This window comes from Mesoplodon bidens (genome assembly GCF_964165515.1).
Source record: "Mesoplodon bidens genome assembly, chromosome: 2".
In the NCBI taxonomy this organism is placed as follows: domain Eukaryota; kingdom Metazoa; phylum Chordata; class Mammalia; order Artiodactyla; family Ziphiidae; genus Mesoplodon; species Mesoplodon bidens.
In genome coordinates this window covers 152,999,623-153,017,989 of record NC_138177.1, presented here as the reverse complement: position 1 = coordinate 153,017,989, position 18,367 = coordinate 152,999,623, and the positions used below count along the sequence as shown (strand labels likewise).

At 52.9% G+C, this 18,367-nt stretch overlaps 1 protein-coding gene across 2 annotated transcripts in view; it reads right to left on the bottom strand.

Annotated features, from left to right (window-relative positions):
- HIVEP3 (HIVEP zinc finger 3) overlaps positions 1-18,367 on the bottom strand; it is a 130,907-nt gene that overhangs the window by 47,879 nt on the left and 64,661 nt on the right. For both annotated transcript variants that reach the window (XM_081226341.1, XM_081226342.1), the window contains exons 3-4: positions 5,503-11,106; positions 1,499-1,644 (exon numbers count right to left, since the gene is read on the bottom strand). In XM_081226341.1, the coding sequence (XP_081082467.1) occupies positions 1,499-1,644; positions 5,503-10,575 (5,219 nt within the window). In that variant the 5' untranslated portion in view covers positions 10,576-11,106. The remainder of the gene's footprint in view (positions 1-1,498; positions 1,645-5,502; positions 11,107-18,367) is intronic.

Here is an 18,367-nt window from a genome sequence, read left to right as displayed (position 1 = left end):
TCTCAGGGCAGAAGCAAACCCCCTCCTTTATGGCCGCTAACACTCAGCCACCCCCTGGGGCCCCACAGATGGTCCTTGAAACTGCTGGGAGAAGGCTGTGACCCATGCACCAATCCCAGGATGAAGTGTTATGTGGCCTTTGGAGGACCCCCATGATGTGAGAACACAGAGACACACGGGGGCGCTCTAACCAAGTAGCAGAAGAGGATACCCGTCAGTCCCCAGATGGAAAGAGGGCAAATATTTCGAAAAACCTCTGGTCTAGTGTTTCTCAGTGGATCAGTTCCTGGAACTCTGAAAAGGATATTTCGCCCCCCGGGGGACGTGTCCCTGCCACTGCAGGATGTCTGCCCTCCCTGACCCCCTCCCTGTCACTATGACGACCCAAACCCCCAAGTTCAGTTTCCAAACACTCCCTCTCCTGAGAGCCCCTGCTGGTGAGTGCCACCGGAGGATGCCCACTGGTGGCCTTGGGGAGCTGGGTAGTGTCTGCTCTCCCAGCGCCACAGAGGAATCCAGCACCTCCCACTTTGACCTTGTGAGTGAGGCACCTGCAGGTGCTGGAGGATCGTAGGTCCCATAACATTCCGCGTTGGCTGGGGCTCATGGGGACCATCCTCCTTGGGAGGTAGGTTTTCCTCCGTGCTGTTATCCCTCAGGACTGGGCAGGACGAGGGCTGCATTGATCACACTGGGGACACAGACACAGGACCCTGAGACAGACACCACGGGACCTGCGTACAGACACCCACGTCCCAAGAAGCACACACGTGGTCACAAAGAACACAGCTTGCACAACACTTCCACAAAGCAGGTCTGAAACCAGACAGCCTGCTGGAGCCCAGGGAGCCCCACAGTTGAGAGTTCTGAGATGTTTCTATCATTAGGTTTACAAAGACAAAGCACCAACGGTGAAAAACCAGGGGTATTATTCTAAATATTTACCAACCGACGAGTCCTGGACTCCGGCCAGTCAGAACAGAGACCGGTGTACACAGCTGGTATGTGCAGTGCGCTATCAGCCCTGTAAACAGCCTTGTCAGCAGAGCCCGAGTCCCCCTGTGGGACATCAGGCCTGCCATGGTGGCTGCTTAGGCAGGACAGAGGTGACTTTTGGGGAACATACACCAAGGTTAACAGCAGTCCGGAAAGGACCTGGGAGAATCACTACCAATCCCAATGCGGGGTCTAGGAACCCAGCCAGCATGTGAGGAAAGAGGGGCTGGGGGAAGACCCAGGCGGCTCCAGTCCCCAGCACATACCTGGCATACCCCACCCCCAACCAAGGAGCCCGCACTCCTTTAACAGAGGTGGTCAGCGAGTCCCACAAAGATGGCACCTCCTGGAAGGCTGGAAGCCCAGGGCTCCTGTGGGCACAGCCCTGCCCGTTGAGATGCTCACCACCTCTGAACACAGATGACACCTCCCCCAGCTCTCGGGCGGGCGCGAGCTCTTACTGCATGGGAAGCAGACATTGCAAACCAAAGGTGATTCTTACCCTCCTTCGAAGATTTTGATCCTCGCCGGCTCCCCTCTCTTGGAGGCAGGAGCGTCCTCCTCCGGCTTCCCTCGCTTCTCCTCTTCCTTCTCCACTCTAGCTATCTCTTTCTGGCCTTCCGGGGAAACCAGCGAAGGGAGGCGAACCTGGCCCACCGCAGGAACGACAAAATCATGGCTGGTTAACGGGTGGTCATGGAATGATGCCTTTGATGGCATCACACACCTACACTTCATCTTCCCTCTACCCAGTGAAGAGGTGCTATTAGCCCCACTTTACAGAAGGAGGGAAACAGATCCTCAGAGAGGTGAAGTCAGAACTGGGACTCTGACCAGGTCTTTTTCAGGGGAAGACCAGGCCTTCCCATGAGAGCTGCGCTTGCTCTCTTTTTCACACTAGTCTAGGGGCTTCTGGGGACAGGTCCTCATCTTGGTCTCCTCGGTCACACCAGCCTCAGAGAAGGCATTTGAGGAAGGCTGAATACATAAATGAAGGCTCCACCTTTGGAGATTAACCAGCCCAATTCTCTTTTATAGATGAGAAAGTCAAGGTCACACAGCAAGTTAAGGGCATTGCTGGGAGCAGAACGCAGGTCTCCTGAAGGCCCTGACCAATAGCACCCCCCACAGTCCCTCGCTCCCAGGCCAGACACAGAGAAGCTGTGCCGCCCACTGATGGGCATGGGCCTGGCGGGCGTGCATCTCAGGGAACCTGTTCTCTTCAAGAGATAAGGGCCTCGGTGGTGAGAGCTGGCTGGATAACATGTCCCCTAGATCCTCTGATGGTGGCAGGGGTGGGTGCACCCTTTAATAGGGAGCAGCGATGCTGGGCTGGGGGCTGGGGCCAGCAGTGAGATTCTTATCCTACTTCATGCCACTGTCATTAAGGTCACGAGGAACTGCACTGCTGACAGCCGACAGGAGGAGCAACCCTGTCTCCTGGTGCTGGGACAATCTAAGGACAGAAGTCCCTGTGCCAGTCACCACACCTGCCCCTACCAGGATGGGCTGGGGCTGAGCAGAAAGGTAGCTGGTTGGGAATCAGGGAATCTGAGTTCTAGCACCACATAGGCCACTGCATGCTGAGCCATCCTTGGGTGAATTACTTCACCTCTCTGGGCCTCAGAGTCTGAGGGGATTAGACCATCTTGGAGATTCATTCCAGGGTCAATTTCTATGACTCAGTGACCCCCCCACCAAAAAAAATCTCTTCGGAATTGGAGATGGGGAGTGGAAACCAAGTGAAGCTATGGACTGCTGCTTTGGCAGAAGGCAGGTGATTTTATGCAAACCCAGGGATTTCCAGAGCACGCTGTTTTCACTTCCATCTCAGCCTGCCATCTGGGCCATCCATGGAAGGACCAAGAGGCTTCCCCCAGGCTGATGAATGACTTCTGTCTCACAACCAGCTGTGATGTCAGGGCCAAGCTAGAGGAGGCTGGTTTTGGTGGCAGGAGCCACTCTACCAGGAAACACTGTTGGAATTGAGCAGGGGACCAGGGATCCACTTTAGCTTTTAATGATAATAATGTGAATAACTGCAGATAATGATGATCAAGTGCCAATGTGCCAACCACTGTTTTAAACACACTTTGCATATTTTAACTCATTTAACTACCTCTACAGTCCTATGAGCCAAGTATTATTATTGTCTCTATTTTATAGATGAGGAAACCAAGGTGCAGAGAGGTTAAGTAATTGGCCCAAGGTCACTTAGTAAATGAGATAGTGGGATTCAAATTCGGGCAACTTGGCACTGAAGCCCTTGCTCTTAATCTCTTTGCAATAGTGCATGTGGTTGTCAAAATGATCCCCAAAGAGAAAAAAGGAAGGAGAAACCTGGGGGATGAAATGTGGCTGCAAAGTGAACTCTTGTATAAGCTTGGGTTTCTCCAGGGCTTAAAATTGAAAAAAAATGTACGTGACCAAACTCAAACCTGATTGGGTAGCCTAGACCTGCACAAAGATGGTTAGGAAGAGCTTTGAAATGCTGATATAGCCCAAAGGGCCTTTTCAGAGCTACTAACAGGGAATGGAAGCTATGGGATGACAAATGTCAGCTCAGTATAATAGGGAACTTTCTTAAAGCACTGTCCCAAGATGGGCTGGGCTGTACTAGGAGGTGGTGAGTGCCCAGTCACTGGACATATGCAAGTAGAGACCAGAGAGAAGTGTAATTATAGAAAGGCATCAATCAGTGGGCCATGCAGTTACATTAACGGACCAGACTGGTGAGCTTCTGGTAGGAAACATGCCAGTGAATCAAATGGAATATTCCAGGAAAAAGTGTGCATGGTTCAGCTCATTTTAGGAAAGCAGCATTTTGAACAAATGATTGTCAAACCCAGTTAAGCCAAATTAACTCTTTGTTTTTCTTAAACCACTTTTCAGTGTTCAATCATTAAAGCAGAGGAGGAGTCCTGAGCATCCAAAAGAAATTTGGAGTGAGATCTAGTTTTGAATCCAGGATATTTACTGTGTGTGGGGCCTTGTGCAAGTTACCTGACTTCTTTATGCTTTGGTCTCTTTATCAATCATATAGTGATATAGAACCCTGTCAAGGTGGTTGTGAGGATAAAAGTAACACTGAGCACAGTACCTGGTACATAGTAAGTGCACTATAAGTTCTAAGTGTGAATATAATTTCAACAGCATCTTGGGAGTAGCCATAGCCAGTAAGAGACACTGGAGAGAAAATCTGTCATGATGTTTATGGCGAAAGTGGAAACCTCATTTAAGGATGTCTGTAGACTGACAAGGATATTTAGAGAATAAATTTGGGAACCAGTTTGGTGAAGAATGTCCAGTCGAGCTAAGGATAAATTCAATGCACAAAAGTCACTCAATAAAAGAGCAGGATACAAATATAGGAGAAGTCATCGAACATAGTTTTGTTCATTTATCTACAATAGGAATTTAGGGGACTTATTTGGTCAAAGAATCTGGTCTGAAGACACACTAATGAACATCTCTAAACTTGCAGTCACTTTTAAGGTTTTCTTTCCTCAAATAATTGAAAGAAGAAAAATAGACTCTCTGGAGTCAGACAGGTTTGGGTTCAAATTCTGGGTGTGCCAAATATTTGTCCTGTGACCTGGACCTCTCTCACCTTCTGACACTCAGTTCCCTCATCTACAGAATGAAGATGATACTGCTCCCTCACAGGTGGAGATGAGTATCAACTGGATTCAAGGGCACAGAGCAATGCCTGGCACAGTGAGGCTACTCAACCAATAAGACCAATTGTTATTCCACAAATATCAAGTCAGCATAGCACATCATGGCCTAAATCCTTATGCTGGCCTTGTCAGGATATGGAGGTGTCACGGTCTTAAGCAAACTTGGAATTATCAAATGTCAATCTTCCTGAACTTGCAGGGATCAGTTCATTTTATGCCTCCTGATGCAGCCTCAAGTCAGAGGCAACGGAGGAGTAAACATGAGCCCTTAGTCGGGGCTGTGCACTACCACCAGCATAGATGAGTCAAGCTGTGACATTGCCACCTACTGGTAAAGAGGGATACTGCAGCCAAGCTCTATTTGCTCTCCTACTCACAGAAAAGAAAGAAGGAATATTTCAGGAGTCATTTGTGTCAAATTCTAGACTCTCTGACAATGGGAAGATTTCAAGTGGCACCAGAGAACAGAAATAGTAGATGTGAAGAATAGGAAAAGACTAACCAGACAAGGGAGAAACGTATGTTGGAGTGGCAGTTTTCCATCTGTCTTTTGGCTGAGATTGTGTCTTTGATTTTTCAACAGAAGCTAATGGGAAAGTGGATCACTTTAAAGCTCACTTTATTGAAATGTATCTAGTCCAATGACATAAGGGACACTGACAAAGAAACCCAATAAATAAGGTGATCAGTCACAGCTGATAGAGAGGAAATCTGCCCACTCAGTTGGCTCTCATTTTGCAAATGGAACTTGAGGAGAACGTGACTTTAAAAGCTCAGCAAAGACTTTTAACATCAGTGGGGAGAAGAAAAACAAGGCTGAACTCACCTCTGTCATGCGGGGCTTGCGGGAGCTGGATGGCACAAGCCTTCCTGTCTCAGGATGCGGAGCTGTGGCCATGGTGTATGTCTCTTTGCTCACCTTCTGCTTAGACCTCAGGAGGGACAAAGCAGCTTTAGTGGAAACCCCCGGAAGGTTGGGGTTGTACAAACTTATGCACCAACCAGCGTAAACAGAGGACCTCCTATCTGCATGCTGGATGTGATTTGGCTTAATGTAGTTTAAATAGCACCAACTGACATTAGTGGTCGTGTGGAGGCTGGGGAACTGCAGTACCTTCTTTGAGTCCGTACCTTCTTGCAACTTGGCTGGCCTGGGGGACGTTTCTGACAGAGGCTGTGAGCTGAGAGGTGCCAGTGGAGGGAGGTCAGGTTGTTCCTTGGAATCTTCTTTCTTCACACTCAGTGGGAGCAACCCTCTTCGGTGAGGTTTACCAGACGGCTGGGCGTATTCCTTCAAAGCCTCTGAGCCCGGGGTTGTCACACGGGGCAATGAGGGCTGAGGAAGGGGAGGAATTTCCTTTGGGTCGGATGGATCTGAGGACAGGCTGGACAGTGTTTCTACTTCCCTCCTGCCCTGGCCCTGGCTGCCCAAGTGGGACTTCTCTAGTCTCCTGCTATCCTCGGTGCTGCTAAGCACCACACTGCACGGTTTCACCAGCTCGAGTTTTTCATCTGCCTTGGAAGCCTCCTCTTCCTTTACTCTTTTTTGCTGCTGGGTTTCCATGGTAAGTTCAAGGCTGCCAGCTGGTGAAAGGACACGTTTGCTTCCCCCAACTGTTGATGAACTCCCCTCCAGGCTCAAGACACTCTCTGATGAGAGGGAAGTGCCTTTTCTTTCAGGTAATGTCACAGGCACTCTCAGGTATGGAGTCGGGAAACCTCTGCTTTGCTCTTCACTTACCCCAGCCGGTCTGGGCCCAACCTCGTACACATCTGCCCCACACACAGTCGTCCCCTTGCATGAGGGCTCCTCAAACTTGGGAAGAGCCACAGTTGCTGAGCTTCCCTGGGACTGGGTGACCAGGATCTGGGAAAGAGTGGTGTACATGGCGCTCCCATAGGACGGCATGTTGGTCTGGATGCGGACAGGCACAACCAGAGACACCATGGTGTCTGGACAGGCAGGCAGGGCCAGCGGAGGGGCTGACGTGGGTGCTGAGCAGCTGGATGGGAGAGCCACGGGGGGCAGCTGGATGTCACTGCTGTACTCTGTGCTGGGGGAGAGGCCAGGGGTTCCTGTTGCCAGTGTGGCCAGGCTAGTTTTGATCTGGGGTACATGGCTTTCCACATCACCAGGGAGCTGAAGGGCGAACTGGGATTGCAGAGGCAGGAAAAACCCAGACGAAAGTGCTGAGGAGGCAGGGTAAGGCATGGGGAGAAATGAAGGGGGCTGCCGGAAGGGGATGTTGGCTGGGTGAGGCATGAGCTGGGGGAGGTGGAGCTGGCCTGGGTGCAGAACAGTCGGTTGGAGAGGAAGTGGGGGGGCTTGAAATAAGGAGGGAGGAAGCGGGGGCATGGAGTACGGTGTGGCGAGCAGGCTGGACATGGCCTGGGTGGAGAAGAACTCTGAAGACTGCCCTGGCTCATGCTGTAGGAGCTGCTGGAAGGAGAAAAGGGAGACGGGCGGGGGCAGGTACGGCTTCTCCTGCAAGGGGAGCTGAGCAATGGGGTGGGGGAACACCTGCAGTGCTTCTGTGTAGGGTGGAGTGGCTCCCAGCGCGGGTCTGTCCTGCACCTGGCTCTTGCCTCCCGGGTGCCCGCTGTGTGAGGTGGCTGCAGAGGAAATCGGGGGCAATGGGCTTTTGGCTGAAGATTTACTGGATGAGGGCTTTGGTTCCTCACTCTCCTGTCTTCCCTTGTGGGTGGCCTCTGGCTCGGTTTCGGGAGGCCTGCTCAGAGAGGCCTGTCTCACCAAAAAGCATTTTCTTCTCTCTGCTGGGGCTGCTGAGGCTGCTGGGGCCGCTGGAGCTGTTGGGGCTGGTGCAGAAGGGCCTGTCAAGGACAAGCTGCCATAGTCGAAGGATTTGCTGCGTGTCTCGGTCATATGGGTGGAGTGGGAAACATTGGGGCTCTGCTCTGAGGCTGACCTCCGCATCTCACGGGTGTGCGGGTGGTGGCTGGGGACAGTTAGCATGTGGGTGCCCAAGGGTTTGGAGCGTGTGTCGGACGAGGGCCCGGCAGCCTCAGCTTTTCCGTGGTCGTCCCTCTCGAAGGAGGCGGAGCGGCTGGACCCGCTCAGAGAGACACTGCTCTCCTGGCTCGGGCTGCGAGACAGAGGCATGGAGGACTCAAAGCTGGACTCCCCAGATGACTGGGCCATCTCTGCCAGGCGCAGTCTCTTCTTCTTGGGTGGCAGCTTCTCTGCTGGGAGCTGGGCAAGTGTCTGGCTGCGCTGGGGCCACTGGAACTCCTCCGTCTTCTCGGGCTCCTTAGGGGGCGGCTCCGGCTCTGTGTCTGGATGGTTGGGCTCCTCGGTCACCAGGATCTCGGGAACCTGAATGTTGGGCTGACGGACCAACCTGGGCTGCAGGGGGTGAGCCGAGCGTCCATGCGGGGTGGGCGGGGGCGATGAGAACGGGGCCGCAGACCTGTCTTCCCCTTCCAAGCCGCTGGGCTGCTCCAGAGAGTCGGATTTCTCAAAGGAGCTGGTGTGCTGGATGACAGAAATTTCTTTGGACGTGGTTCTCCTCTCCTTCCCTGATTCTGAACTGGACCCTGGCTTGGGAGTCCTTGGCTGGAAGCTGGCGGATCCCTCCAGGGAGGGCACTGACTTACTTGGCTCTGCTGGTGACTTGGTGGATTCCAAGGGAAGGTTCCGAGCAGCCTCCGATGGCCCGGGGCTGCTGAACTGACTCTCTGTGGACTCAAAGGCGGGAGGCTCCTCCTCGTCTCCGAGGCTCTTCTCTTTCCTCCTCTTCCTCAGTGGAGTGAGCTCCAAGGTGGTCCCCAGTTTGTAATGCATCATCTGGGACCAGGGCTCGTGCTCTGCCTGGCTCTTTTCGGCTTCCGGAGACGCGTGAGCACCTGCGGTGACTGGCTTTGCCATCTGAAGCTCCGAGCAGTAGTACTTTTTATGCGCTTCGTAGTTGTCCCTTTTCTTGTACCGAGCACCACATATGTTACATTCATAGATCACCCCTTTTGTTTTCAAACCCTTCTTGGTCTTTTTGGTGAGGTCGCTTTCCCTGGGTTCCGGTTCATCTGAGGGTTTGGAGGCTGCCTCTTTGCTGCTGCTCGGCCCCGCCTCCTCAGAACTGTACTCCCCGCCCAAAGGTAGTTCGATGGCCGGCTGACGCTTGAGCATCCGGGGGTGGGAGGTAAACAGTTGACTGCTGCGGCTCAGGGCTTCCGAGTCGGCGACGTGGTCGTCGAAGGAGTAGCTGCCTCGGAAGGTGTGTGGGGGGGTACTGAGGGTGCAGGTGGCAGAAGGCATTGAGTGGCTTCTCAGCAGAGGCACAGGGGGGGTGGTGCTGGGCGGGTGCTGGAGGCTCAGCAGTGATTGTTCGGGCTTCGTTTTCTCGCTGTGGGAGGACAGGGGCTCCCGGTAGAGGCTGGATTTGGGCGACTCCATGCTGCTCCGCCGTGACAGGGAGCTCCTCCTGGGCTTCACGCTGTCTATCTCGCTGGTGTCCACCACGGCCTCGTTGATGGTGATGAGCTTGGTGATGTGCTCGATCACCTGCGTCCGGGGCACAGACAGAGGCACCAGGCTGGGCTTGTCTTCGGTGGGCAGGGGCAAGAGGGGCTGCGTGGAGGTGGCCGTCAGCATGGCGGTCCGCTGCCCGATCCGCCCGCACTTACCGAAGATGATCTCGGCATAGGACCTGGCGTTGGTGTTTGGGGGGCTGACCTGCTGCTCGGCGCTCTCGGAGCGTGAGAAATACCCAGATTCAGTGCTCCCTTTGCTGCCCGGGCTCAGGAACGCCTGCTCGTCGATCACCTTCTTCCTCTCGCTCAAGCGGAGAGCCAGCTTCTGCTTTATCGTGTGGGTGTCTTCGGGTTTATGGCTCAGGGGGTGTTCGGATGAGGCTTCTGCGAAGGGAGCAGGGTCCTCGAGCGACGGGGCTGAGCTGGACTGGGACAAGGAACAGCGTTCGTGGCTGGAACCCTGGCTCCCAGAGCTGTACAAACCGCTGGACAGGAGGGGGTGCTTGGGCCTCGGCGACAGCTCTGCGGGGTGAGTGGATGTGCCGCCCGTTTCCTCTTCCGAATCTGTGCTTTCCCCCTCAGTGGGTTCCTCAAACTCTTCCCCAGGGATCCTCTCCATCTCCAGCCCTGGGGGGTACATCTCTCCGCCCATTCCCGAGGCCAGGCCGGCTTTGATGCGGTGGGCATGGGACTTCCTGTGCTTGTAGAGGTTACTCTTGGTCTTGAAGGAGAAGCCGCAGGGGCCACAGGGGTAGGGCCTCTCACCTGTGTGCGAGCGGATGTGTTTCTGGAGCACACTGGGCTTGGCACAGGGGCGGCTGCAGTATTGGCATATGTACTTGCCCGGCTTCTGTGGTTTCCTCTCCTTCTTGTGTGACTCTTCTGTGGGCTTCAAGGAGACCTGCGAGGGACGGGGCACAAAGACTTTGGGGATGCCAGGCAGGTCCTCGGGAGGAATGATGGAAGCATGGGAAGGGAGGAGCTGGCTCTGAGGATGGAGCCCAGGGCTCACGAAAGAGCCTGAGGGTCCGGGTCTCATGGGGTCAACCAGCTGCCACGTGGACCCCTCCAGGAGATGCTCGGGTTTGCCAGGCGACATGAATGCTGGTGTCAGAGGGTGCTGCGGAATCTGCGAGATGTGGACCGAGGCTTCGATGGAGGACCTCTTGGGGGGATTCTGCGGCTGGCCTGTTTTCTCCTGAGAGCCTTCCCTAAGAACCGATGAGGGGCCTGGGAAGGGCTGTGGGGCTAGGAGCTCTTGGAAGGGGCCCTCTTGGGTGGCAGCCGTGCTGCTGCCTGGGTACGGGGCGCTGGATGAGACACTGGTCTGAATGGCCTCTCCTTTGGTCAGCCGCTTCCGGGGACTTCCCTCAGCCTTCTTGGTGCCCTTGACACTTTGTTCAGGATCCATGACCTCCACGGGACTTCAGATGCTATTCAGGGAAGGTCGGGGCAGGCCGCATTTACGAATAATCCAAGCGTCCCAAGGAGGCGTCTGGCTTGGGCCACATTGGTCAAGAGCTATGGAAGCCAAACCCAAGATGGTTTTGGGAGTTTTTTTGCAAGTGTCACTGGGTGCTAGTGGACTCAGAGCAGGTCATCAGGGCCCAGACTATTCACGTCAGTGAGGCATGGCCCTCTACTTTGCAGACAGAAAACGCGCCAGCACTTTCTGCCTGAATGTCTGTCGTGGAAACGTCATGAAGGATGTCAGTGTTGCCATTGTATTGTTTCAGTTGGCAGTGGCAAGTGGCCCCCCACAAGTCCCCTGTGTGCTATGTGAACCGTTGACGGCTGGAGACGGCTGTGTGCATGGCCCAGGCATCCCTGGTCCCCGCACGAGAGAAGCCACGCTGGACGCCGCGGGCAGCTCCGTCCCGCCTCTTCTCCCCTTTTGTCCCGTGCTGGAGATGAACGGCCGCGGAGGGGAATTCACGCTCTTCTACTTGACAAGAGCACACACACAGAAATAGAAGAGAAGAGAAGAGAGAGTTACTGCGACTTATCCACAGCTCGGGCAGCTCCGACCTGGTGAGATCCCTACAGGTTAACCAGGGAGACCCGACCCGAACCCAGAGCTCCAGGCTCTGTGCATTGAAGCACTGCTGGTGCCTCCCTTGTCTGCATTCCCAGGGATGCCCACTGTGGTTCTGAGGACTGTGGCTGTGTGGAGCGCTGGGAGCAGGAGGCAGGGTGGGCTCTGGGAACCTCAGGGCACTTAGCGATGGGAGGCTTGGGCTCTGGTCTCTGTTCAGAGAGTGACTCCAAGTGGGTTTCAGCTCCCTAAGCCTCAGTTGCCTCATCTATGAAATGGGATAACAGCAATTCCTGCCTCAACTGCATCTCGGGCTGTGGTGGGGTCCAACATGGAAATGGATGTGGATGCTGTAGGATGAACCCCGGCCAGTCCCGTGGCTGGTGCAAGAGTTGGGGCCGGTGGGTTATTTGGAGATAAGTTTTCTAAGAGGGGGACTGTTCTCGGGTTAGTATTTCTCTCTGGCCCTGGCTTCTGAGGGTGTCCAGGAAGGGCATCATTCATGGCTTTGCTAACCCTTGCTAACCCACCTCCCAAACCAGTGTTTCATAGAAAAGCTAAAACCACTGCCCCAGCCTGTGGGAGCTCACAGTCTAACACAGCATGACCACCAGATCTGCCAAGCAATACCTGGAGGGTCATTCTGGAAGTTTCCTCCAGGTATTCAAGCTTTCCTTGTCCAGTCAGTGCCCCAGGGATACCCTGGAAGTAGTTCAGAATGGGGGTCCTTGCCAAACTGAGGGGCAAAGCTGATCAGAGCAGAGCCCCAAGTGTGTGTGCCCTGCTAGGGCCAGCCAAAAGTCGGGCAGCCTAGGCTTCCTGGGCTCCAAGGGCATTGCAGAGCCATTCTCCCAGGAGCATGGTGAGAATTTCAAAGCTGGAAGTCACTGTGAACTTTGTCTCGCCAGCCACCTTACTTTCCAGTGGACAAAACTAAGGACTGCAGAGGGAGGGTGGCCTGCTAAGGTTCTATGTTCCTAAGAGGCAGGGCCAGCACTTGAACTCAGGCTCCCCACAGCCAGATTCTCTTCCCCCGTCACCTTGCAGGTGTCTGTCCCCTGGGTGAGGGTCTGGGGGGTGACCGTGTCTCTGCAGCCTTCTTCCCTTTCCTTCAGGCTTGCTCTGCCCCTGGCATCCTGACCTCAGGCTCCCTTCATGACCTCACCTTTATTTTCATTGGGTGTTTGCTGATGCAGTGTTGAAAAGTTTCCTTCTTCTACTTTCACAGAGTGCTCAGAAAGTTAACAAGTCTGAAAGACTCAAATAATTTTCGCTCAAATGGCAGGACCTCGGACATAGTAACATGCCATGGAAGGGCAGGTAGTTCACTAACTAACTAAAAATTATATTCTATAAATTTATTCCTTTTTTGTTTCTTTCCATCTTGGTTCTATAGAGACTTCAATGTAACTATAACAAAATTTAATAAATATTTTTTAAAGAATGACAAGCTATAAATAAATATAAGAAAGTTGTAAATAAGAATAACAGGGCTTCCCTGGTGGCGCAGTGGTTGAGAGTCCGCCTGCCGATGCAGGGGACATGGGTTCGTGCCCCGGTCCGGGAAGATCCCGCATGCCGCGGAGCGGCTGGGCCCGTGACCCATGGCCGCTGAGCCTGCGTGTCCGGAGCCTGTGCTCCGCAACGGGAGAGGCCACGGCAGTGAGAGGCCCGCGTACCGCAAAAAGAAAAAAAAAAAGAATAACAAATCAGAACAAAGGAAAATGTAAATAAGGCAGGAGGTCAGGATTGGTGGGATGGAAAGAATATTGGTATAACAATCATAACGGCTTACGGTGCTTCTATAGTTCAGCTATACACTTATATCTGAGCTTCCTGGCAGTCAAGGAGAAAAGAGAAATATGGTCCATTACAAAGTCTTTATATCCAGAGAGGAAGAAATATATAAGTTCCTTGCAGGAAGCAGAGGATTGATTGAAAAGAACTTTTTCATGTGGTACTTCAGACAGGGGCAGTGAATGATGCATAAGATCACCTATGTCTTCAAGTGACATCCCTCCAAGGCTCTTCTTTGAGCAGTCAAAGCCCTCCTTTGACTCAGGCAGAGAGCATCCTCCCAAAGCAGGGAAATCTCATTTCATCATATTACTGTCAATAGGGTGGCCATGTAAGATATCATCCAAACTAGGCCACTTTTTTTTTTTTTTTGCGGTACGCGGGCCTCTCACTGTTGTGGCCTCTCCCGTTGCGCAGCACAGGCTCCGGACGCACAGGCTCAGCGGCCATGGCTCACAGGCCTAGCCACTCTGCGGCATGTGGGACCTTCCCGGACCGGGGCACGAACCTGTGTCCCCCGAATTGGCAAGCGGACTCTCAACCACTGCGCCACCAGGGAAGCCCCAAACTAGGACACTTTTGAGAGTGAAAGAGGTACAATTAATAATTATGGAGGAGCAAAAGCAAAAGACCAGCGCTGTCCCAGGCAAATCAGAACAAATGGTTACCCTTACAGTCAATATTTACCTTGTGACCCAAACCAGGCAAAAGTACCATCTCTGGGGGTCTGGTACAAACTTTTGGTCTTTGCTGTGAGGACTGAAATGACACCATGGTCTCCTGTGGATTCCTAGAGACTGGTTGCCTAGTCTCATCCCCTCACTTGACATATGGGGAAACTGAAGCCTAGAAGGATGATGTGATTTCCCCTAAAAATTGCACAGTGATGGTAGCTGAGGCAGACCACCGTCTGCCTCCCACCCTCTGGCCAGGGCTCATCTCCAACTCAGTGAATAAATGCCCCCTAGGACCACTGTGGCACAATGGGCACTGCAGTCTGTGGCTCCCTGTTCGATGGAGGCACCAGCTTGGCCCCACAGGATGTGGCTGTATCCCTGGCAATGAGCATCAGTGGGTGTCCAGAGGCTTAACAATCAAGGGGGCCTTTCAACGTACATCCTAACCTCACTGTGGCTGCTGGACAGGAGAAATGGGGAGCAGACCGAGGTTGGGGAGTCCATCCTGGTGGCATTACCCCCAGGCCTCATTTATCCAAGCTAATGTGGGCAGAAGTGCTGAGTCATAGAAAAGTCAGATGAGGCAGCCAGCATCTGCAGTGTAGATGGAGAACTGTGCTCCGGACTGGTCTGCAACTCCCGGGTTTGGCTGTACCTGTAGTGGGGGTGGAGGGGGAGGCCCCTGGGTGCTCTGTATAGATAATAAAAGGTTGACTCTACCTACTATTTCTAGTGACCCTTTCATGCAAGGATCTCAAAGCACCCCCAAAATACTAGCTAGTGGTAAGCTTTGCTTCTTCCAGTGGATGGAAGTGACCCTCCACATGACTGGGTGGTGAATGATCAGTCTGGGTGAGGGTCAGTTGGCCAAGGAGGAGGACTCTACATCGTCGAGTCCTGTGGTTTTCCCTTCACCGAGCCACAGGCTCTCCAGGGGCAGGTGGGGAAGTGCCCAGAGGCTGGGGTTTGGAGATTCCCAGGCCAGGTAGGAGGGGTGGGGTGGATGAGGGAGACAGGTGACTATTGTGTCCTCAGGTGACTCACTGGGCCAGCACCACCTGCCTGGGGTCAGCATCCAGGCTGCACCTGTGAGCTGGGCTCAGTGCTCTTCCCAAGAGGGCCCTCCTGCCAGCACCCTCTGGGGCAGGAGCAGCCAGGACATGTCAGCACCATCGGCGACCCAGAAGGAGTGGGTCGGGGAGGCCCGAGAGCCGAAAGGCCCACCCCTTCATTCTGCATAGAGGGCACCTGAGCTGCAGGGGGCAATGGCTATTTCAGGCCACACAGGTCCTCGGGCTCCTGGGCCAGTGCTCTCTGCTGCCCTGCTCCACACCTCATGACAGGCCAGGGGTCCTTAATACAAGAGGCAATGGGAGGCGGCAGCAGGACTGGGCAACCCTATGAGGGCTAAGAAGGCTTCAGCCTTGGAATGGATTCCAGCTCACACTGGCATCATCACTTGCTTACTTAACTCTTTAATCCCTTTAGAAGGACTGTTTCCAATCACTGTGACCAAGTGACACTAAGAAAATGGCTCTTTTCTGTCTTCTGTGCTTCTGAAGGTATGTGTCAAGTTTTAATATAAACTTGAAGTAACAGAAGAAAAAGCTGCCTCTGCAGAGAACTGGTGAGCACACCTGTAAAAGTCACCAGTGACATGAGGTCAGAGGTAGAGGGTTTTCTTGACAGGGCCCAGAAGCTGGGCCAACAGGGGCCTGAGCCTCAGGCCAGAGGGAGGATGGATGTCCTCTGCTGATGGTGGCAGAATGGCTATGGGGTCCACATTGTCTGCCACTGAGGCCACAGCCTTCAGATCTCTGGCTTAGAAGCCAGCTTAGGACCATGAAGAGAACCTGAGTTTCAAGATCCAGTTGGCTAGCGTATCAGACAACTTGGCTCCCACTTCTGGAAGTTTCCATAGGGCTAGCTATTAAGACAGCCCAACAAGGAAGAGAGCAGGGTGGTGGGGCTGGGGCTGGAGTCACAAAGGCCTCAGGGGAGTGGGAAGTGAGGGAAGAGCCAACAGGGCCGAGGCAAGGGGGCCTGAAGCTCTGAAACCAAACTGGAAACCACTTTCGTATCCAAGGTGCAGGGATAATGTGGCCATGGCCCAGAGTGGACTCCCAGGGGCTCTACCAAAGGGGAGATGGGAGGTGGGCTCTGTCAGGTGGTCAATTCCACCAGTCCTGGCAGGGGGCCAACTTGAATCTGCACGGGCTCTAGACCAGGGAGCTTGGGTCACCAGCCAAGTTAGAGAAGACTGATGCAAGACAGGGACAGGAGCCTGATGTCCAGGGGCTATTAGGTCAATCTGCCCCAGACTTGGGGCATAAAGTTCTTATAATTTAGTTACACATATACATGCATGCATGTACCCCAATATGCCAAAATCTGGTCAAAATTTTATTGACCATAAATAATAAAACATACTGATGTTAAAAACACCAGGAAAGCAAGTCTTCCCCTTATTTTCAGAAGCTGAAACCCAGCACAGAAGGCCACAGGCTGGACAGGAGGCAAACAGTAAGTGTTTTTATTTAAGGACCCAACACCAAAACCAGTGACCCTTCTGAGAATCTGTGTGTGACACTGTGTGTGTGTGTGTGTGTGTGTGTGTGTGTGTGTGTGTACAAGACGGGGCAGAATTCTTTTGCTGCAAAGAAAAGTAAAAGTGGCTGGGGGCTCAGCTGGTGGCAAGAGAGGGTGAGTGTGAAGATGTGGGTCTGGAGACTAACAGAAGGGGCTGTCAGAGAGTCACCGAAGGAAGTCTGGACAGAGAGTGGCCAAGGCCAATGGTGGGGCTCTGGCTGGGAATGGGGAACGTGGCAGAGACTGAAAATGTCTCCCACTAGCCGCTCCCCTTTCTTTTTGTAATTGAAGCCCCGGAGTATCAGCTGGATCTGTGGTCACCCAGTTGGACTGTATCTACCAGCTTCCCTTGCAACTAGTTCTGGCCAACAGATGTATCTCGTAGGTCATGGCCAGAAAGAAAGGTGTCTGCCCTCCACATCCACATTTTCTCAGGAAGGGACATGGAAGTAGTGGTGGTGGTGAGCCAACTCTGACCACATGGAAGGGAACCTGACCTCAAGGGACGGCATGAAGCAAAGTCACCTGCCCCCATGAGAGAACGACACCATCTAGCTCGTCTTAAGCCCCATCTACTCGGTCCCTTTTAGAGCAGTCAAACAAACACACTAACTCACACAGACAGTTGCAGTGCAATATTAGTCCTGGGGAGTCTAATAAGAGCTTGACAGAGCCCAGGCCTGGGAACATTGGGATACAGGGAAATGCAGCAACACAGACCGGGGTCCAGGCCTAAAGGACATGATGGGCTCTTGGAAAGGGGCAGGTGTCCAGTCACCAAGCCCACACACATGGCAACACAGCATGAGACCCCAAAGGCAGCTTTGCAACTCAGCTTGTGTTTGAACCCTGGCTTCTCCACCTCCTAACTGGAAATTTTGGGAACCTCTCTAAGCCTCAGTCTCCCTACCTATAAAATGGGGACAATAAAAGTACCACATGTGGTTTAAATTGAGTTATTTCATAAGCAACGCTTAGTATAGTACCTCCTGGAATGTAGTAAACAGTCAAGAAATAATGGCCATCACTGTTACTGGGGGAAGTCTTTCTGTTTGAGGGGCTGCCCTGGCCTTGTGGAAAGAGCACTGGCCTGGATGCCAATCCTGGCTCTGCTGCTTTTAGGCCGCAGACCGTTGTGAGCACTCAATGTGATTATCACGTATAGAAAGTACAGGCATAACTCATTTAACTGTGCTTCGCTTTACTGCACTTTGCAGACAGTGCATTTTTACAAATTGAAGGTTTGTGGCAACCCTGCATCGAGCAAGTCTATCAGCGCCATTTTTCCAACACCATTTCCAACACTTCCTGTCTGTGTCACATTTTGGTAGTTCTCATAATATTTCAAACTTTTACTATTATTATTACACTTGTTATGATGATCTGTGATCAGTGATCTTTTTTTTTTTTTTTTGCGGTATGCGGGCCTCTCACTGCTGTGGGCTCTCCTGCTGCGGAGCACAGGCTCTGGACACGCAGGCCCAGTGGCCACAGCTCACAGGCCCAGCCGCTCCATGGCACGTGGGATCTCCCCGGACCGGGGCACGAACCCACGTCCCCTGCATCAGCAGGCAGACTCCCAACCACTGCGCCACCAGGGAAGTCCCTGTGATCAGTGATCTTCGATGTTACTACTGCAATTGTTTTGTGGCTCCATGAACCATGCCTGTATAAGATGGCAGACTTAATGGATCAAAGTTCTGTGTGTTCTTTCTGACTGTCCCAACAGGCCATTCACCGTCTCTCTCCCTCTTTTTGGGCCTCCTTATTCCCTGAGACAACAACAATGTTGAAATTAGGCCAATGAATAGCCCTACAGTGGCCTCTTAAGTGTTCAACTGACAGGAATAGTCACACGTCTCTCACTTTAAATCAAAAGGTAGAAACGATTAAGCTTAGTGAGGAAGGCACGTTGAAAGCTGAGATAGGTCAAAAGCTAGGCCTCTTGTGCCAAAGAGTTAGCCAAGCTGTGACTGCAAAGGAAAAGTTCTTGAAGGAAATTAAAAGAGCTACTGCAGTGAAAACACGAATAAGAAAGCGAAACAGCCTACTGCTGATAAGGAGAAAGTTTGAGTGGTCTGGAGAGAAGATCAAACCAGCCATAA